The sequence below is a fragment of the Taudactylus pleione genome, unplaced genomic scaffold (assembly GCF_031769625.1).
Source record: "Taudactylus pleione unplaced genomic scaffold, aTauple2 ptg000556l, whole genome shotgun sequence".
NCBI lineage: Eukaryota > Metazoa > Chordata > Amphibia > Anura > Myobatrachidae > Taudactylus > Taudactylus pleione.
Window position 1 is genome coordinate 20,018,177 of NW_028284958.1, and position 20,834 is coordinate 20,039,010.

General features: G+C 43.8%; 1 protein-coding gene across 3 annotated transcripts in view; it reads left to right on the forward strand.

Moving 5' to 3' along the window:
* Positions 1–20,834, forward strand: part of ANKDD1A (ankyrin repeat and death domain containing 1A) — a 52,703-nt gene that overhangs the window by 20,500 nt on the left and 11,369 nt on the right. For all 3 annotated transcript variants that reach the window (XM_088452720.1, XM_088452721.1, XM_088452722.1), the window contains 4 exons: positions 1,397–1,501; positions 10,837–10,935; positions 12,723–12,821; positions 17,774–17,872. In XM_088452720.1, the coding sequence (XP_088308846.1) occupies positions 1,397–1,501; positions 10,837–10,935; positions 12,723–12,821; positions 17,774–17,872 (402 nt within the window). The remainder of the gene's footprint in view (positions 1–1,396; positions 1,502–10,836; positions 10,936–12,722; positions 12,822–17,773; positions 17,873–20,834) is intronic.

Here is a 20,834-nt window from a genome sequence, read left to right on the forward strand (position 1 = left end):
GACCTTTCAGTGGGTGAGGCCACTTTGGACGTTGTGTGGGCCTTAAGGATTTATGTTGACCGCACTTCTTCGTTTAGGAAGTCGGACGCCTTGTTCGTCCTCTATGGCTTCCGTAAAAAGGGTTGGCCTGCTTCAAAGCAAACTTTGGCAGGTTGGATCCGTATGGCAATTTCTGAAGCTTGTCTTCATGAAGGCCTGCCGGTTCCATCCTCTGTGAGGGCTCATTCCACTAGGTCTGTGGGTCCTTCGTGGGCAGCTCGACGTGGTGCCTCTGCAGTCCAGATCTGCAAGGCTGCCACGTGGTCCTCTGTCCATACCTTTGTATGGTATTACGTGTTTGACACCTTTGCCTCTTAGGATGCTTCCTTCAGGCGGCGGATTCTCCTTTCAGCACAAGAGCGTCCCGACCCTTGAAGGATACTGCTTTGGGACATCCCCAAGGTATCCTGTGGATACCCTATGGACCCTGAAGTATAAAATATGAGATATGGTAAGAACTTACCTTTGTTATCTCTATTTCTACGAACTCCATAGGGCTCCACAGAACTCCCGCCCTGTCGCACCTGTGCTGCAGATGGGCTTTGCTCTGGTCACCGGTTTTTTTGTCTCCCTCTGGTGAGAATGTGATTCTTGTGTGTGTCCAGATCTTTTTTCTCTCTCTTCCTTCTCCTCCTCCGGCCTATGGCTTGTTACGTAACTGAGATGCCTTGGCTCGGGGGCGGGGTATAGGAGGGGGACCCTAGTGCATCCTGGGAGGCTGAAAACTTAACTCTATGGTGCCCGATGCCTGACGTCATCACCTATACCCCAAGGTATCCTGTGGAACCCTATGGACTTCGTAGAAATAGAGATAACAAAGGTAAGTTCTTACCATATCCCATATTGTTTTTGGATGACACTGTTATTTAAATGGACCTCAATGTGTCAGTGTACAAATTCTTACTATGTCTGTCACAGGATATTTATCAAATATCTATGCAGATTGTTTGTAATGGTACATAGCTGTATAAAATGTTACTGTTTTTTTATACCGGATTATATTAATAAACCTCATTTACTATACAAGTGATGTGTAAGTAGACTCCTGTATATACATTATTGTTTTTGATTGGACTGTTCTGATATCACTGTTTTTCATTAGGAATGTAAAATATAGAGGCTATGATAATTCACCTGAAAGATTTGTGACCTTTATAAAGGCTCTTGTTGTGGGATTGGCTTTCGTATGGTCACCTATCCTCTGGAGCATCAGATTACCTTGTACTCTGTAGTACTATGGGTGTGAGGAGTTGGAAGTTTGGAAATGGAGTGGCCATGACAATCAGACCCTGGTTACACATTTTTGTGCTATTGTAGCAGATGTGTCCAGGATTCATATCGTACATTGTATTTCCAGAATGGGCTGAACCTGCTCCACTGTGCGGCACAGCGAGGTCACATCAAGGTCATGGAGTTTATTATGGAGGATCTGGAGAACATCAAGCTAGATAAGGTGGACAAGGTAAATGAGAGAGGCTTACATGTGCATATATTTGATGCTATATACCACCAGGTATGGATGCAATGCTGTACATGGATTAGATGTCTATGAATAAATAAACACTTTGCAAATCTACAGTAAGTAGCCATTCTAAGCAATTGTCAGACTTCGACTTAGCAGCTAATTAACAGTTCAGAATTCAACACTAACCAGTGGAAAACCAGCTGCCTAATGCTTAAATATTGAGTATGAATATGTAGTAGTCTTACTGAATAGGTTTTAAAGCCAGCTCCCTAGATGATGGCACAGGATAAATGACTTAATGTAAGTGGATTAGACCAGTAATGGTGGTCTGTGCTGCTTGTAATAAGCTCCAGCAGTGTGTGTATGTATGTATGTACAGTATGTATGTACAGTATGTATGTATACTGTGCGGCAGTAATGTGAACCATTGTACCACTGTGTTCTTACAAGTCTTTTGGAATTAAGGCCCTGATTCAGAGCCGCTCGTAAGCGGCCGCTCGTTCGTTCTGACCAATGTTCGCTCATCTGCGCATGCCTACGGATTTTAATACGCATGCGCAAACCAGTCAGTGCGGCCGAAAATCGTTTGTTCGCTATATAGCGAATGCCTGCTATTTTGAGTGACAGAAGGAGGCGTATCTGGGCGGTAACAGGGGAAGTTGCTTGAAAACGGGGGTGTGGAATTAGATCGCAGGCGTGCTTAAAGGTCAAAACGGGCGTTTTAAGGGAGTGCATAATTAATACAGCAGCGTCATTGACCACGTCACTTGTTTTTTTTTTACTCCGAACTGCTCACAAAATAGCGGTTGAAAAAACCAGCCACAAGAATAGCGAGCAGTTCACACGCTGTTAGATGTACTCGATTAATCTAATAAATAGCGGACATGACGTATGGTGCGAGCGGCAAGGGGGCGTATTTTTCAAAATTACAACCGCAAGTTTTGCTCGCTCGTTCAGACATAGAGGCGTGAACAGACCGCAATTAGCGAACGGTTCATTTGAATAGCCACCCCTTGTTTTAGAACGAACGACCGCAAATAGCGAGCGGCTCTGAATGAGGGCCTAAGTCAGTGATGGTATAAAACCAACAACACTTAATAATTCAGAGTCACTCTGGGTTAGATGTTTTGAATTGTGGCTCGGTATCCACAGTGGGATGCTGGTGGACCGCATAGGTCACTGGACTACTTCATCAATATAGATGCCCCGTAGGACCAAAACTGGAAGCACATACACTGTTTCAGAACAAAGTCTGATTGAATAAAAGACTTCCCAAAAACAAACAATTTTCCACTTCAATACAATTTTAAAAAATTTATATCTTTTTTTTTTTTTTTTTTTTTTGTTTCTTGATATATTAAAAAATCTATAAAATCCTAATAGAAAACAGTGCACCTTCACACTAAGAGCGAATCAATACATTTCTCAGTAAAGGATGATGTGTTTTTGCTTCTTAAGAACAAAAAGAAAAGTAAAAACTATAATGCTAGAGTTTCTTTAACATAATTTGAAACCAGATTATTGCAGCAGAGGGGAAACTGCCGGTACTCAAAGGGTGCTAAGGAAGAACAAAACACATCTATACAAATTGTGTTGTGGTTTATATTGTGTGCCTAGGTTCAGCTGTAGGAAAAGCTAGGCACAAAATATAAAATACAATGCAGTTTTTATATAGATGTGCTTTGTTTTTTTTTCCTTAGCACCTTTTAGGTCTAGTCTGTGCAGTCTTTTTTACTTTCATTGGAGCAGCGTGTTGTAGGGGTGATTCAGCCTCAGATGGTTGTGCTATCGCAGCAGTAATATTGTAATGCGGCAGGAGGCGTCACGGCTCCTGCATGCATTACTGATCCGAGTTGTGTCCTTGGACACAGCATCGGATCATCTGCGTGTCCATCGGCCGGCTGAGTGACCGTGTGGTCACTCAAGCCAGCGATCGCAGATGCTCAAAAGAGGCCAGGAAATCTTCGTCATTTGACTGAGATCCTGTCCATTCCACTCCTTCCCCTCAACAGCGGCAGCACACCTCCATTTTGGGAAACAGAAGCTGACGCTGCCCCCTTCCCGTCCCAAAACAGCAGCAGACTGTCAATCACTGACATTTAAAATAAGAAAATATATATACACGAATTCATCGCATGCCTTGTTTCATATTACTAATAATAATATGTGAGTCAATATTGTATATGAAAATATAGAAGTGTGTACCACGAGTCAGGCGCTCTCCATATACCATAGAGATACACTGTGTGATAACACTTATAAAATGAGGGAGATAATCACCCTTAAGATGATCAGAATATGCTGTATTGGTTTAGAATCAATGTTTATTCATCTGTTCATCCAGTCACACTATAGGATAACTTCTTTCTTTATCCTAGAACCTGTAAAACATGACTCCCATTCTACTGCGCAAATGCACAGTTCCAGGAAGACCTAAAACACAGAACATAGGGGCGGCTGTCGATGTTGATCAACAGCTTGCCCCGTTTTGTAGGCGTGGCCGGGGGGGTGGCTTCACAAATGGAGGCGTTCCCGAGCGAACGCCTGCCGTTTGTGGGCGGCCCCACTGATATCACCAGTGATGTCAGTGAAAGAGCTTCCGGCCACGAGACCCTACCACAAGGGTCTCGTCGCAAGCCCGATGGTCTTGATCATCGCGACCATCATCCTGGCCGCTCGTAATAGCTGTGGGTGGTCACCCACAGCTATGCGAGCGACCAGGAGGACGCAACTAAAAAAAACCCGCCCTGATTCAGAGGGAGCGCTCGCTTTTTGCGAGCGTCTCTGAATCAGGCCCAGTGTCCTGTGTAACATCATGTGAACCTCCGGGGTTTCCATTCAGACTGCTGCTGTTTGCCAATACTGGATATCGTTTTATGCCTGTATCATTTTCAACTTTGTAAGTGCAACTTGTATAATTAAAAATCTGTGTTACCCAAAGGTTTATTGCACTATGTTCTGTGTTTTATGTCTTCCTGGAACTGTGCATTTGCGCAGTACAATGGGAGTCATGTTTAACAGGTTCTAGGATAAAGAAAGAAGTTATCCTATAGTGTGACTGGATGTACAGATGAATAAACATTGATTCTAAACCAATAGTGCATATTCTGATCATCTTAAGGGTGATTATCTCCCTAATTTTATAAGTGTTATCACACAGTGTATATCTATGGTATATGGAGAGCGCCTGACTCGTGGTACACACTTCTATATTTTCATGTCACTTTGTGGTAATTGTGTGGATATTTACCCTTTGTACTAATTGTGGCTGCACTCTATATTTTATTGCGCTGATCTGTCTATACTATCTTTTCTATTCAATATTGTATATATCAAATGAAAATTTTATTTCTCAATAATAAAATTGTTGATGTTACAGTCTACTAAAATATACGCTTATTGTAATTTTGACACCGTGCAGCCTAATTCCGGTATACATAGACAATACAATACAAACATAAAATTTATAAAAATATAGGAAATATAGTTCAGTCCAAGTACCGGACAGATTTCAGAATAGGTGGAACACGCTCTGGCTGCACGGTGTCAAAATTACAATAAGTGTATATTTTAGTAGATTGTAACATAAACCATCTTATTATTGAGAAATTAAATAGAATTTGATATATACAATATTGAGTCACATATTATTATTATTAGTAACATGAAACAAGGCATGCGCTGAATTTGTGTTATATATATATATATATATATATATATATATATATTTATTATTATAATTATTATTATTATTATCATTTTTTTTTATTTGGTTTAGAGAAGCTAGGTGGGGCTATATATATGTATATATATTACATATATACAGAGTGTGTGTATATACATGCGCAGTAGGGGTATGGCGCATACGCAGATTCCTGACCATCGGAAATCGGCATTGAGCAGTGCTTGCTGAATTAGGCCCTATGATTTTTGTGATGTGTATGATAAATGCCTCGTTTGACTGATCAACAAACAGGAAGGAACCGATATTTCTATGTGACCTCTAGGATACTACTTAGCTTGGAATTCAGTACATAGAAACACTTCTGGGAGGTAAATATTTTACTCTACGAACTTGAACTAGGCAAAAGTTTAAGGTGAAAATAATGACTGCAGGTGCATGTCCTCTGTCAGTCAACTAGACAAATAGAAAGTTATCCATTCACAGTGGAATGTGTGTCAGGAACAATGTAAATGAGTGTTTAGAAATGTCAACTGAGAAAATAGCAATGTTTCATTATTACAGGATGTCAGCTTGATCGCGTCTCAGAATAGCCATTTAGATCATAAGAGCTGTTTTATCATCAGTGTTGGTTTTAACAAACCAGATGAACCGTAGGTGCAGCTTCCGGCATTCATGGTCCATATCATATATTCCAAAAAAGTTGCAGGTATTAAAATAGTACTAATTATAGTAGTTAATTCACCTAACCTCGTTCAGAATTGGGTGACCCCACTGGTTAATGAAGGGCAAGGGTCCACCTGTGGATCTTAAACTGCCATTAAGTACACAAAGTTATAGTATAAGTTTTTCAAACCACCCCTGCTCATGCCCATACACCATGGGCAACAGATCCACTTCTAAAAACCTGCACTTTAGTAAATATACCCATATGACTCCGAGAGAGACAGTCCGCCCTGTATATGGATGGTGCAGTGGTAAAAATGCATCACATTCTTCCTTTAGTTTTTAGTTCTCTGACTAAGGCCCGTATTCAATTAGTTTTGCATCGGCAAAAGAGTTCTGCCTACCCGACTTTTCACCGCCTTCGCCTGTTTTGGAGGCGAAAACTTTTTGTGCGCGCTCCCGATTTTACTCCGTATTCAATTCCCAAACAGGCGAAAACGGGACCCGGTGAATGTAAAACAGGCGTAAATTGCAGGTTGAATTGGGGGAATCACTCTGTACCCCATAAAAAGATGGGCTGACTTCGGAAATCATTATGGTAGTTTAGTATTAGCCCTAATTGAACTAGTTTGGGTACTTAAGTGGTGGTAATTGCTTGCTATTAGCGTCTTGGTAAAAGTGGTGTAGAATGGCATAAAGCAGTGTTTTTTGGAGCAAATAATAGTTACATCAAATTTGGAGTGCTTCAAAATGGGTACTAGCATATTTTAATGTCTGTAAAGTGAAGTTTTCCAAAAAGTGAAATTCCTTCGTCATACAAGCACCTGCAATCCCAAAAACACTTGGCCCCTTCTTACAGCGCCCCCAGAAGCTTATTTCGCTCATTTTTGAAGTTGTCCCCCCACTTTTTTCATTTTTGCCCCATATTTCATTTTTTGGGGTGTTTCTGTATTTTTTTTCCCTTTTTTTGGGTGAATTGTCCTTTGGGGGGGGGGGTGTACCAAGGGTTCTGGGTGGTTTCCCCAACATCTGCACCCCAAAAATATAGATTTTGCACTTTTTTCCTCCTGCCATTCAGTGGAGATAAAGCTTTGCCTATTTCAGTGCATTGACTTTTTGCTAAGGCGAAAACGGACTGGAATTGAATACGGAGATACATTTGTAGGCGAAATTATCTCCAAAAAAGGGCGAAAACTACTTTTTTTTGTTTTCGCTCCGAATTGAATACGGCCCTAAGAGCTATATTTAAAATGGTTTGATTCTATCTATAATCTATAACGCCACTTATCGTAGATATACAATTTTATTTATGTCGCAATTTACCAATCTGGGGCTCCTTTTGAAGACACTGCTAAAACCCACCACCTCTGCAAGGATTTTTAGTCCTTCACTGACTGTAAAATGCACACTGGCCCCACATGCACACAGTAGTTTCACCCAGCGGGGATCAAGTGAAGCCTTTCTGGCTTCATAGATCCCCCATTGCCAGGTATAGAGTAATACCATCTGAAGATGGCACTGCCTAGTGATGAAAAGCTTGGCTTTACCTCTCATTATGGGACTGCAGTAACAGGCAAAATTAGAGGGCCTACAGGAGATCCCCTTAAAGCAGTGCCCTTAGTGATTACTCACAGCTTAGAGCTACCTGACCAGTGCTATAGTATTAGCCATAAGGAAAGTACTATCTTTGGGCTTTAGCGTGCACTGCTGAATGCAGATTCCCGATGGTCAGGAATCTGTGCAGGCGCCAGACCCATACTGCGCATGTGCAGTACAAGTCCTGCGTGATCGCATGCAGAGCGCCAGCAGACTGTCAGTGATTGACAGTCTTCTGCCGTTTGTGGGTTGGATCTGCGACGGCCGCTGTTGGGGGGAGGGAAGAGGCCAGAATCTCCATCGGTTAATGGAGATTTTAGTATTTGCGACAGCTGGCTTGCGTGACCCCATGGGTCACTTAGCCGGCCGATGATATCGCAGATTATGCGATGCTGCGTCCTTGGACGCAGCTCGGATAAGTAATGCACGCAGGAGGCGTGACGCCTCCTGCTGCATTACCATAATTACAAGGATGGAATTGCAAAGCTGCTTTAGTGCAGCTGTACAATTCCGTCCTGTGTCAGGCCCTGTGTCTCTGCAACGTTGCATAAAAACCTCCATATCGCTGCAACATATTTGTAGGTCAAACACAGCGTGCCTCAGAGAAGGTAGGGAGCGACTGTGTCTAGTAAACAGTGTTTAGTTAGTGGTGGGTGTGGGAGCACACACTGTATTATACTACAGGTTTGTACATCGAAGCTGGAATATCAGGTGACCTAAAACAGTGGCATGTTTTCCTTCTCTACCAGAGATAAGAGACCAGCGCACAGTGAGCCTGATTCAGAGGTGGGCGCTAATACTACTGTGACTGCGACTTTTTCCATAGCGCGACTGCGCCTTTATGATAATGGCACAGCTGATGTAGTTGGTACAGAAACGCCCACCGACTGCGGCGCTAATCCACCAATTTGCGTATAGGAATTGCAGCATCTGCACCACTGGACGCACCATCGAACATTGCACCAGCCCTATGGAGGCACAGAATATCTGTCTGAACTTGGCCGCCAAAATCTGTGCAACTACAGAAAAAGCTGCAGTTGCTGGCTGCGACACGGCCGCATCTGGCTAGCCACCCCGTTACCTCCCAGGAACGACTACTAAAATTGCTTTACTCTGCATCCATATGTATCAAAGCTTCAAAGAGATTAAGGCCCTCATTCAGAGGCGGTCGCAAGAAGCGATCGCTCTCTCTGAATGAGGGCGGCCGCTTCATTTTTGAAGTGCGGCCTCCTGGTCTTTAGTTAAGCTGTGGGTTACCACCCACAGCTTAACGACCGACCAGGTTGATGGTCGCGATGGTGATCACCATCGTGACCATCGGGGCTTGCGACGAGATCCTAATTTTGGGTCTCGGCAACCGCAAGCCCCAGGGAGCTTTCTGCTCTGATGGAGCAGGAAGCTCCCCACCGACATCACTGATGATGTCAGTGCGGCAGCCCACAAAACGGTAGGCGACAGCTGCCCCTTTTGTAGCGAGCTCCGGAGTGAGAGTTTCTTGTGCACGCGCAGTGCGGCCGCTGCGCGTGCGCAGGGCTACCCATCGACCCGGTTGCGAGCACATCGGTGCTTGCGACCGGGTCTGAATGAGATCCTAAGTGTAGAGAGATAAAGTACCAACCAATTAGCTTCTAGCTGTCTTTTTTTCAAACCCAGCCTGTAAAATGACATTTAGAAGCTGATTGGTTGGTACTTTATTTCTCTCCGTTTTATCTCTCCCCACGGTTTGATACATCTCCCCAGCGGTAACCATCGGGACACATCCACAGACTGAAAACATCGTCAACTTGCATCCTATGCCACAACAGCGTTCACCTCAGGCCTCGTGTTTTTCATTCCCAAGAAAAATGTGGAGATTGGTGTTTTTTCTTCTTTTCATCATCAGAAAAGCCTCACCCGTTGTATGTTTTTTTTTTTTTTTGCATTTTATTTCTTTGGAATGTAGTTTCATATTAGTTAATCAGTGTTACCAATAAAACATTTTTCAGTTTATTTTCATTTATATGGAATTGCTATGTGTGCGAGCTGTGCAGTGTCATCTTTGGTGTGCCTCGGTTTGCCAGAGAACCTAGATTTACTTACTCCAAAACACCAGGGTTCACAGAGCAAGGCCAATAGAAGGGGTTAATGGCAAATGGGCTGCTTGCTAAATATGGAGTAGGGGAAATAGGAGATTTTATATGGCAGGTCAACATTGTAAGTTATGGCTTTCTATGAATTAAAAAATTTTAAGCAAAAATGACTTTAACATTGTTTTTTAACTAGTTCAACAGTGGCAGACAACTCTTTCTCTTGTAAAACTTTGTTTATATGGAAATACACATTATAAACCGCGTTGGTGACAGTGATGTTTCTGTGTCGATTGGGTGATTAAAATAGGAGAAGTTATTTTACTGGATAAATCATAAACCGGGGGAGGGGGGACTGCACGATACGCAGGGAGGTTTCTACTCTAGTCCCCAGGTAACCCCAATAGGACATAACATATGAATATATAGGTCCAAGCGCTCTACCTCCAAAGGTACAAACGAATCCCAAATTTTAGTTGGGGGAGAGAGAAAATTTCTAAATAAGAATAATTCAACAAATGTCTGTCATATAGTCACGTGTTTTAGAATCGTTTTTCTTCCAATGTACTGATTCCACTGTAGTCCAATTGAGAAGGTCAAAATATGAGCCCAGTCCTGAATCCTTCAATATATATACATGGTTTTCAACACTTTGAATCCATTAGTGTCATGCTGTTCCTCATGAACACATCATATAAGACATAAGGAAAGCACGTTCATAGTGTGAAACAGTATGATATTTATTTCACATAAAAATACATATATATGATATACTCTTCCTTCCTATAGTGGAAAGTACAGCACTCAATTGATTTTAAATACAGTTTGGCTTTCTGTATACAGGTCATATATAGTGTTTATTTTTAGTATTGGATTCATGTGTACATGGCACCTGACACTGCATGCAAACATTTTGCTGATAAAAATGCAGTCTATCAAATCACAAGGACATAGTGACAGCATGCAAGCACCTAATACATCATCAGTGTCACTAGCACCAGCAAACTTTTAAAGATAACATTGTCATGAATACTGGCTAAGCCCACACAATGACTGCATGCAGCGTTCCTCAGTGATGTCACTAGTTACAAGTGAATTCATAGACTGCATGGGCACAATTTATCATTTGTTCTGAGTATCCATTATTGTTTGAGCCAGCAGATCATGTGTGTACGTTGAACTATGAAAATGTTATATTGACACTAATGACCTACATCTCAGCAGTGGGCACCCCTGGTACAGGGCAGCAGGAGATCCATCTTGTGGTTGTGATAGCAAACCTGCAGCAGTGTAAAATGACTGGTTTTCTTCTTCTCTTATAGCTCGGCCGGACGGCGTTTCACCTGGCAGCCGAACATGGCAAGATGGAAGTAGTGGAATTCTTGATAGGTTCTGGGTGTCAGCACAGCCTAAAGGACAAGGTACCCTAGGCACACAAGCCCGCACACCGAGCAATGAGTCAGAAATCACATCTAGAACAACCCTGTTATTGGCTGATCTCTATCTCTATAATTTGCAAGGTCTTTTTATTGTGCAGCTTCAGTATTTACTTTCACTGTTCCACGTCATTTATTGGAAAATGTGTTCTGTACAAATTATCTGCAAAAACAGCATCACCACAACAAGAAAAGATAACAGAGAATGTGTATGTACAATATATAGGCAGCATTGTAAGGAAGTATGTTTTACACCAGGCTGGATGTATCGAAGCCATTTTGCAATAAAACTTTAGAAAAAAATGAAGTTTTCTGAGGTTTTACGGCACCTACAAACAAACCCATATGTAAGGAGCTATCTGCTGCAGTCCCCATAGGATTCACAGTGCCGCATGCAGCAAGATCCAGAAGGCGTGACTTTCCTTGTGACCCATAGCGATAGTAAAAGGCCCAGGTAGTACAGATGTACTATTGCTTTAGTAATGGCTCCTAAACATAAATGGGCGGATTCTGAGTGAGCCGTAATGTGTCCCCACTCCAGCCACCTACAGCGATGGTAAATTCTATGTGACTATTCCCCCGTATTCTGTCATATACATATATGCGATCACACCGCCACCAGCCCTCAGACGGCAGCAGTACTTACACCTACCCCATGCTTTGTGGAGAAGATGATGCGCACAATCTATATGCACAACGCTGGCTCCACGCCCACGGGAGGCTTCTCTTGTTGGCCCAGTAATGCCCATCCTGCCATCAGTAATAAACAACTGGGATGCCTACGACTCACAGCTGCTGTACGTTGTGTATATAGGCTGCGGCCCATGCACTATTTGCTAAAACGAGATGCGGCCGCATTAGAACTTGTGCGCGACTCAAAATCAGTTCCAAAATGTGCTGCATAATGTTTCTGAATTGGATTATTGGAGAGAGATTTGTCACGCTCAGCGGCTTCACATATAACAAATGTCTCAGTCCTGCGTCTTTCTTTCTTCGCACAGACGCTTTGCATAATATTTTTGAAAAATATCCTGACATTTATAAACTTATTTAATTTGGATCTTTTCTTCCAATAATAATACTACTTTTGACTCTCATTGATATCTTAACTCATGAATTTATAATGTATAATATCTGAAGAACAGGAATGTGGGGACCAATCAGTGGTATCCCTGTCCGCAATCGCAGCTTCTGATTGGTTCTTCCACTTACACCCCTGTCTAAATCGTCACAGAGACCTGGTCCTCAGTCAGGGCCTGTGAGACTAACCACGAAGCCTAGGGAAAAGTTACACTGAGCAGCCTTAGACCTGTACCCACATGTTCCCACATGTTCTTTTATGACAAGCTATCTTTTATTAGTGATCATGTGCTGTCAGTAAATTCCGCTTGTAGCCTGCGTTTCCCATAAAAGTGTTTGCAAAATCAGTGAACGAAAGTATAAAACATTTATTAGAACATGTTCCTACTAAAACTTATTACTCTGAAGTAAAAGAATTCAAGTAACAAAAGCTGCTTTATTACCTGTATTCATATCTACTTGTGACTTATCTCATGGTGTAGGGCAGGGGTCTTCAAACTTGGCCCTCCAGCTGCTGTGGAACTACACATCCCAGCATGCACTGCCACCTTTTTGATATAACAGCATGCTAAAACTATGTGCAGTGCATGCTGGGATGTGTAGTTCTACAGCATCTGGAGGGCCAAGTTTGAAGACCCCTGGTGTAGGGTCATGCATTAGTGAATTGTCCCAACGCTACCATCGTATTTCAGGAGAAAAACACGGCCCTGCACTTGGCAGCTAAGAACGGGCACACAGAAGTCTTACAGAAAATTGTGGAAACTGGAGTGGAGCTGAATGACAAAAACCTGGTACGTGGCAACAACTAGTGGAATCTGGACACCGTGAAGTTACAAATATATTTTCGTCGCTAATCAGGCACCCCATTCACCAATCATATACATTACGTCAAGATGGTTGAAGAATAAGGTCAAAAAGTAATTAGAATTAACTCTGATGTTAAGTGATAATTGAAGCCTCTGAGAGTCTAGGGAGTAAACGGAACATTTCATTTACAACAGTAATGTTAAGTATCTTACCCATTTACATGCTGGTTTACAGAGTGGAAAGGAAAGGATCAATAAAATGCTAAGTCATTATATTGTAAATAAAGACTTGGGCCCCATATAAACATGAAATTACTGAGCAGCATGATTGTGCCACTAACAATAAGAGTAGCATGAAAACTTAAATAGCATCATTTTTATTCAGAAAGATTTATTTACAGGCTTTTCACATGTGCATTAACATGTTATTAATTTATTATAAATATGGGCACTGTAAATCGTAGCAGGGTAAACATGATTAGCAGACATTGAGCAATGAATTGTAATAAAATATGCTGGTATTTCTTGTGCCCTTGTAAAGTAGGATGTCGGCATTTGCCATTCCTCAGGTATGAGTGTTCATATGGTAAAGCAGGGTTTAATGGACCTTTCCCCAACCCTCCATAAACACAGGTGCAGTTGTGCAAAACTAGGTGCAGGATGACACAGAAATGCAAATGATGCTCTATGGTGTAATATTCACTTTAGTTAGTCTAATGGTGTTTCCTGGTTGTTTAGTTGAGTTTTCTTCTGGTGAACCATTTAATATACTTAGGGCCTGATTCAGAGCCGGACACTATTTGCGGTCGTTCGTTCTGAAAAAAGGGGTGGCTATTCAAATGAACCGTTTGCTCTTTGCGGTCTGTTCACGCCTCTACATCTGAACAAGCGAACAAAACTTGCGGTAGTTTTTTTGGAAACGACGCCCCCTGGCTGCTCGCATCCTACGTCATGTCCGCTATTTATTAGATTAATCGAGTACATCGACCAGCGTATGAACTGCTCGCTATTCTTGTGGTTGGTTTTTCCTAACGCAATCTTGCGAGCAGTTCTGACTATAAAATAACCCAGTGACGTGGTCAATGACGCTGCTGTATTAATTATGCACAGCCATAAAACGCCCATTTTGACCTTTAAGCACGCCTGCGTTCGGATCTCCACTCCCCATTTTCAAGCACCATCCCCTGTTACCACCCACATACGCCTCCCTCTGTCACTCAAATTATCAGGCATTCGCTATTCAGCGAACAAACGAATTTCGGCCGCACTGACTGGTTCGCGCATGCGTATTACGATCCGTACGCATGCGCAGTTGGGCAAACATCGCTCGGAACGAACGAGCGGCCGCTTACGAGCGGCTCTGAATCAGGCCCTTAGTTCATATTCCAGGGTCACACATTTCTGTATAGTAGCTTGAATTGCAATGAGGTAGTAGGATACATATTACATCACATGCCATTTAACTTGTGTGGTCTTCTTCAGCACAAGCCTAATGATAATGCTCAAATCTTGGGTAGGAAACACCTGAGATGGTCCAAGGTTTGTGTGGAAGTGGGTAAAAAAAAATAACTTTTGTAATGGGGCCTGATTCTGAGATTTACACTAATGCAACTGCGATCTCTTACAGATCACAGCTGCTGAAATATGCTAATGCCTTCCAAAGCTTAGCCAAGCACAGGGACGCCCACTGCTGCTTCCTCATACCTGTCCTACGATGCCTCTGCTGACACGCTGAGAGCTCTGATGTACGATGGAGATCGCAATGGATAATTTATGCACGCCCATGAAACGGAGTTTATACGGTCTAGACACGCCTGTGTTTGCCTAACTTTGCGAGTGAATCCTCTGTGCAAGCATAATCACAATACAGTCTCTGTGCAAGCGCAGTGCGGCATCTGTGTAAATATCGGCATTGTGTCAGATTCAGAGGTGAACGCAAATCCTGTCGCGTCTGTAATTCCGTACTCAGAGGTTCTGTATAAATATGCAAATGGCGCAGCCACCGGGATTTTTGCAGAGGCCCATCGGCAGCGTCTCTGATCCGCCACTTGCGTACACAGTCACGCCATCGATCTTCTGAGCAACCCTATGGTTGCCCAGAATGACGGTTGGAAGTCAGTCATCGTAACTGCGGACACGATCGCAGGCTGTAACACCCCCCTCCCGAAGTGTTTGACTTGCCCCTCCCTCCCGTTACCTTCAAATGCTCCCTGACTGTCAATCACTCTGTGTCCAAATCCTCAGTGCGTCCGCTGTCAGTAATTATTATGGTTATCATTTATTTATATGGCACCACAAGTGTTCCGCAGCGCCTTACAAAGTACATGAACAAATAAGTAACCAGTGACTTACAATACAAAGCAGGACATGGACATGTATAATAAACATTGCTATATTAGCGACCTTTACGCCCACATAAACAGCCGAGTGTTGGTTGCCCTAGTGGGGAGTAAGAGATAAATTAAATTACAGTAGGGAGAAGCACAAGAGGGTAGAGGGCCAAGCTCGAAAGATCTTACATTCTTTAAGGGAGGGGCAGACGAACAGGAGTGACACAGATGGGGTAGGCGGGGAGGAAGGAAGACGTAGCAGCAAGTTAGGATGAGAGCTGGAAGGCTTTAATGAAGTAGTGTGTCTTAAGAGCTCATTTGAAAGATTGTAGAGAGGTGCAGAGTCTGATGGGGAAAGGGAGGGAGTTCCAAAGGTGAGGAGCAGCACGGGCAAAATCTTGGAGGTGGGAGTGGGAGGAAGTAATCAATTGGCATGAAAGGCGGCGTGTATTAAGTGAACGAAGAGGGCGGACAGAAGAATGAGGGGAGAGGAGATCAGAGATGTAAATGGGAGAGGAATGGGTGAGGGTTTTGTGAGTGTGAGAACCTTGAATTGGGTTCTGAAAGGGAATGGGAGCCAGTGAAGGGCTTGTAAGAGAGGGGAGGCAGATGTAGAGCATTTTGAGAGGAAGATGAGCAGAGAAGCAGCGTTGAGCACAGACTGGAGAGGAGAGAGATGGGATTTGGGGAGGCCAGATAGGAGGAAGGTACAGTAGTCCAATCTGGAGATGACCAGTGAATTTCTGAGGGTTTTGGTGGCATCCTGGGTGAGAAAGGGTCTGATCTTGGAAATATTCTTGAGATGGAAACGACAGGACTGCGAGAGGTTCTGAATATGTGGTTTGAAGGAGAGGGAAGAGTCCAGGATGACTCCAAGACAACGCACTTTGGGACTAGATGAGATGGTTATGCCATCTATTGATAAAGAAATAGTGGGACATGATGTTATGTGGGAGGGTGGGAAGACGATCAGCTCAGTCTTGGACATATTAAGTTTGAGAAATCACTGGGACAGCCAGGAAGAGATAGCAGAGAGACAGAGGTATGAGTCAGTAGAGAGAGGGAAAGATCAGGTGAGGGAAGGTAGATCTGAGTATCATCAGCATAGAGATGATAATGGAGGTCAAAAGAGCGGATGAGTTTACCTAGAGATGATATATAGAGAGAGAATAGGAGAGGTCCAAGAACAAGGTCCAAGAACAGAACCTTGAGGAACACCTACTGTAAGAGGCTGTGGTGGGGAGGAGTTGTTGTGAGAGGAAACAGAAGGAGCGGTCAGAGAGGTAAGAGGATAGCCAGGAGAGGACAGTGTCACGTAGACCAAGGGAGTGAAGGATATGCAGCAGTAGAGGGTGGTCCACAGTGTCAAAAGCAGCAGAGAGGTCAAGGAGAATGAGCAGGGAGTAGTGGCCCTTGGATTTGGCAGCAAGGAGTCATTGCTGACTTTTGTGAGGGCAGTTTCATTGGAGTGGAGAGAACGGAAGCCAGACTGAAAAGGATCAAGGAGGGAGTGGGAGGAAAGAAATGTGGTGAGGCGGTTGTAGACAATACGTTCAAGGAGTTTGGAGGCAAAAGGGAGGAGAGAGATTGGTCGGTAGGTAGAGAGAGTGTTAGGATCAAGGTTAGGTTTTTAAGAATGGGGGAGACAAGGGCATGCTTGAATGCAGAAGGAACAGTGCCGGAAGAGAGGGAGAGATTAAGGAGGTGGGCAAGATGGGAGCAGGCAGAAGAAGAGAGGTAGCGGAGGAGGCGGGAGGGTATAGGGTCGAGGGGAGAGGTGGAAGGGGGGTTAGGACTGGATAAGGGCCTTAACTTCCTCTCCAGTCACAGGGGAGAAGGATGTAAAGAGTCAGTAAAATGGATGGGGAGGGGAGATCCAGGAAAGGAGGAGGTGGAGAGCTAGGGGACTGGTTGGATATGATGTCCTGAAGTATGGAATCAGTTTTAGATGTAAAATAGGTAGCAAAGTCAGTGGCAGAGAGCAAGGAGGGGAGGCGAGGAGGAGAAGGGCAGAGGAGGGAGTTGAAGGTGGAAAAGAGACGCTGGGGATTTGAGGACTGGGAGGAGATGAGATTCTTGAAATATGACTGTTTAGAGAGGGAAAGGGCAGCACTGTAGGATGACAGCATGAATTTTAAATGGAGAAATCCATCGGGACGTATGTGCAGTACAAAAATAATCGCTTAACATCAGCACTGCCGCCACTTGTGACTCTCATTCACCAGTTCACTCATTAGTGGATCAATGGTCATAATAACATAGCTCAAGAGTTTTATATCAAAGTAGACTCTTCAGTTACAGACAGTGGGGGCAGCGACTTTGTGAAATGGAACAATATTGAACCATCAGTTTATTAGTGCCTCATGCCTCACTGTTTTCCTTGTGAATTTGACTTCTTTCTCTTGGATATAGTTTCAGATCACAAAATGTCTGCTTCTACTGTGTATAGGTGGCAGGATGACTTTAATAATGGTATGGGGATAAGAATTGTTGTAGTGGAATGGTAATAGGTCTGTATATAGTAAGCTATGTCGCAGGCTGGAATATTAGCAGCGCATTAACCGCTGTGAAATATTTATAAATCCACTTTATTTTGTGCATCCACAGGAAGGACTGACTGCTTTGCATCTTGCTACAGAAGGAGGACACGTTGACTGTGTCAGAATACTTATAGGAGCTGAGTGTGATGTGAATGTGCAAACCGAGGTAATCTATGCCAATGATGTGATGAAATGAAGGCAATGTTTTCCATATGCTACATACAACTGTATAGACAATAATTTTACACATCAGTCTGATACTAAAGCATGTTGCACACTGCCAGAAATAGGTTAGGGAAGACCTGAAATAAGGCTGTGTGACTGCCACCTTGTGGTTGGAAAGAGGATTAAATTAGCACTGGCTACTTATGCGAACTTGACAAGCTCTAGAGTTGAGACCTAAAGGTGCATACACACAGGACAATTCGTTCCCCGAACAAAATCGTCCTGTGTGTCCCCGGCAGGGTTGTGCTCAGTATTGTTAACGACACTGAGCACAAACACTGAACGAAATCAAGAACTATTTTGTTCAGTGCGGGCTCCCTCCCTCATCCCCGAACATGCTCAACCTGACAATTTCGTCAGGTTGGACAGGAGGTTCGGGCGATGAATGGCAACTATAAGCTACAAACGGGAGTGCGCATTGGTACTTTTCGTTCATCGTTTTGGGGCAGAAACTGGACGATTTTTTGAACGATTACGATTTCGTTAACGACCAATCGTTTAAAAAATCGTCCTGTGTGTATGCACCATTAGAGTTGTCTGTACTCCATTTCAAACAGTAATTTGTGATGGATATTAGTGGTTACTGAGCCTCTTGCTGCTGCACCTATGTACACACTGTGCCGACACAGTGGCCGATCAGGCAAGCTATACACACTTACCGATTGGCTGCTAGACATATCGTCCTGACGTCACATCTGGGAGGCCATCTGAATTTGCCCGCCCAGCAAGTGTACAGGTGGTATCGGCCATCTGCTGTGCTGCACAGCAGATGTGATGTGTCAGTGAACTACATTGTTCACAGACATCGGAGGTACACACCCGCGACATGCTCGTGATATATTGGCCATTTGATTGAATGACCGATATATCGCACAGTGTGTACCCATAGAGATCTAATAGGGAATATCATGAAATATCCACAATGTTTCTGCTTTTTCAGTTGTCAATTACTAAAAATGGGTGTGGACTAGTAGTATGTACTAATATACAGTCCTGAACAGTGGTTCTCAAGCTCGGTCCTAAGGACCCCAAACAGTTAATTTTTTCCAGGTCACCCGGCAGGTGCATAGGAATATTCATTACTCACTGACACTTTTTAGAAGAGTCACAGGTGGAGGTAATTATTGCACTTGTGATTCTGTGAGGAATTCTGAAAAACATGCACTGCTTGGGGGTCCTGAAGACTAAGGGCCTCATTCAGAGGCGGTCGGAGGATGCAAGCTGTCGCTCAGAAACTGGGCGGCCACTTGCATCCTGACCGCCCGCCTCTGTTGCAGTCGTTAGGTTGTGGGTTAACACCCACAGCTCTGACGACCGCTCGGGTGATGGTCGCGATGGTCAGAGACCATCGGGGCTTACGACGAGACCCTAGGGTAGGGTCTCACTTTTCGTAAGCCCCGAAGAGCTTCTGGCTCTGTCACTAGTGATGTCAGTGGGGCCTCCCCCAAACGGCAGGCGTTCCCAAAGGAACGCCTCCGTTTGGGCTGCCACCCCCCCTGCCCGATTTCCAAACGGGGCGAGCTGTCAATCAACATCGACAGCTCGCCCCCTTTGGAAAGAGACCCGCTACGACCAGCGCTGTCGGTCGTAGCGGGTCTCACGCATGCGCACGAGGGAGCCGGCTCCCTCTTGCGAATGCGCACTGACAAAACATCGAGGCGGCCGTGCGGTCGTAGACCGTACAGCCGCCTCTGAATAAGGTCCTAAGTTTGAGAACCTGTGGTCTAGAAAAAAAGATTGTGGGTTGATAAAGACAGATAAGGACTATCTGGCCCACCCAGTATGACTTTGTTGTGAACTTTTTATTTATGTAAGGGATAGACCTTTGTATAGTGTGGCAGTATCACCAAAGATGGCACTGGTGAACAGCGGATTCTGTGTGTGGGGCAGGACAGATCCGCCCACACAGAGTAGAAAAGCATTGTGGGAAGATGCCTAATGGCTTGTGGAGAGAGCTCAGGTGTGGGCTGATGAGAAGGCAGAAAAGTCAGGCTGCTGCTGGAAACAGTCTATGTGGGACTGTGGCAGCCAGAGAGCCCAGTGAAGCTAAGTGAGCCATTGGGGGCCAGGAGGCCTGTGTCTGGACCTTGCTGGAGGCAAGGGGGGACCATAAACCTCTCAGACTATGTGACATTGAAGCAGCGGGGCTGCAGGCTGAGGATACAAGGAAGGCACAGAGTCTGTGAGAGACTTTATTGGCAGATTAGCTGCACCCTTATAGAGAGGGTTCAAGAAGTGAGTCAGATGCCCTAAATAGGGGCTAGGTTGTTTATTATTTTCTGTTTGTTTCCTGACTTTCCATGCTGGAAAGTAAAGCATCATTTATTTAATTGAGAGCTGTGTGTGGACCCTCATTAAGCACCTAAACACTGCACCAATCCACCCTCTGCTGAGCTAATTACCCCCAAGATATCATAATAGCCAAAGCCTGGATAAATACTTTATAGTTCAGCCATACCACCCAACATCATCCATTCCATGAGCGATAAAATGCTCTGTTCCTGGCTTCACTCTTAAATTCTTATTAACATCACCTGAGTTGAAACACCTTTCTTATCAATTAACTAGTTCATCACAGGTGATGGCAATCCTAATTTAAAAGGGAAGTCCTGGAACAGAGCATTGTGTCCCTCCAGGTAGGGGTCATGTTGGGATGTATGGCTCATTTGCTTTTACTAAGGTTAGTTCCACATATTATTCAATAATATCACAATATCTCACATTACTCTTGACATTTCCAAATAATCAGTTTAGCCTTATTGTTGTTGTAACCCCCGATAGTACATAAATAGTATTAGAATTCTTAAAGTACCAACATTTTTAAGGCACTATGCAATAATTAAATCTGTAGCTACCTGTATTATTATTAATTAGCTAGTAATGTTGCCCATAGGTAAAAGAGC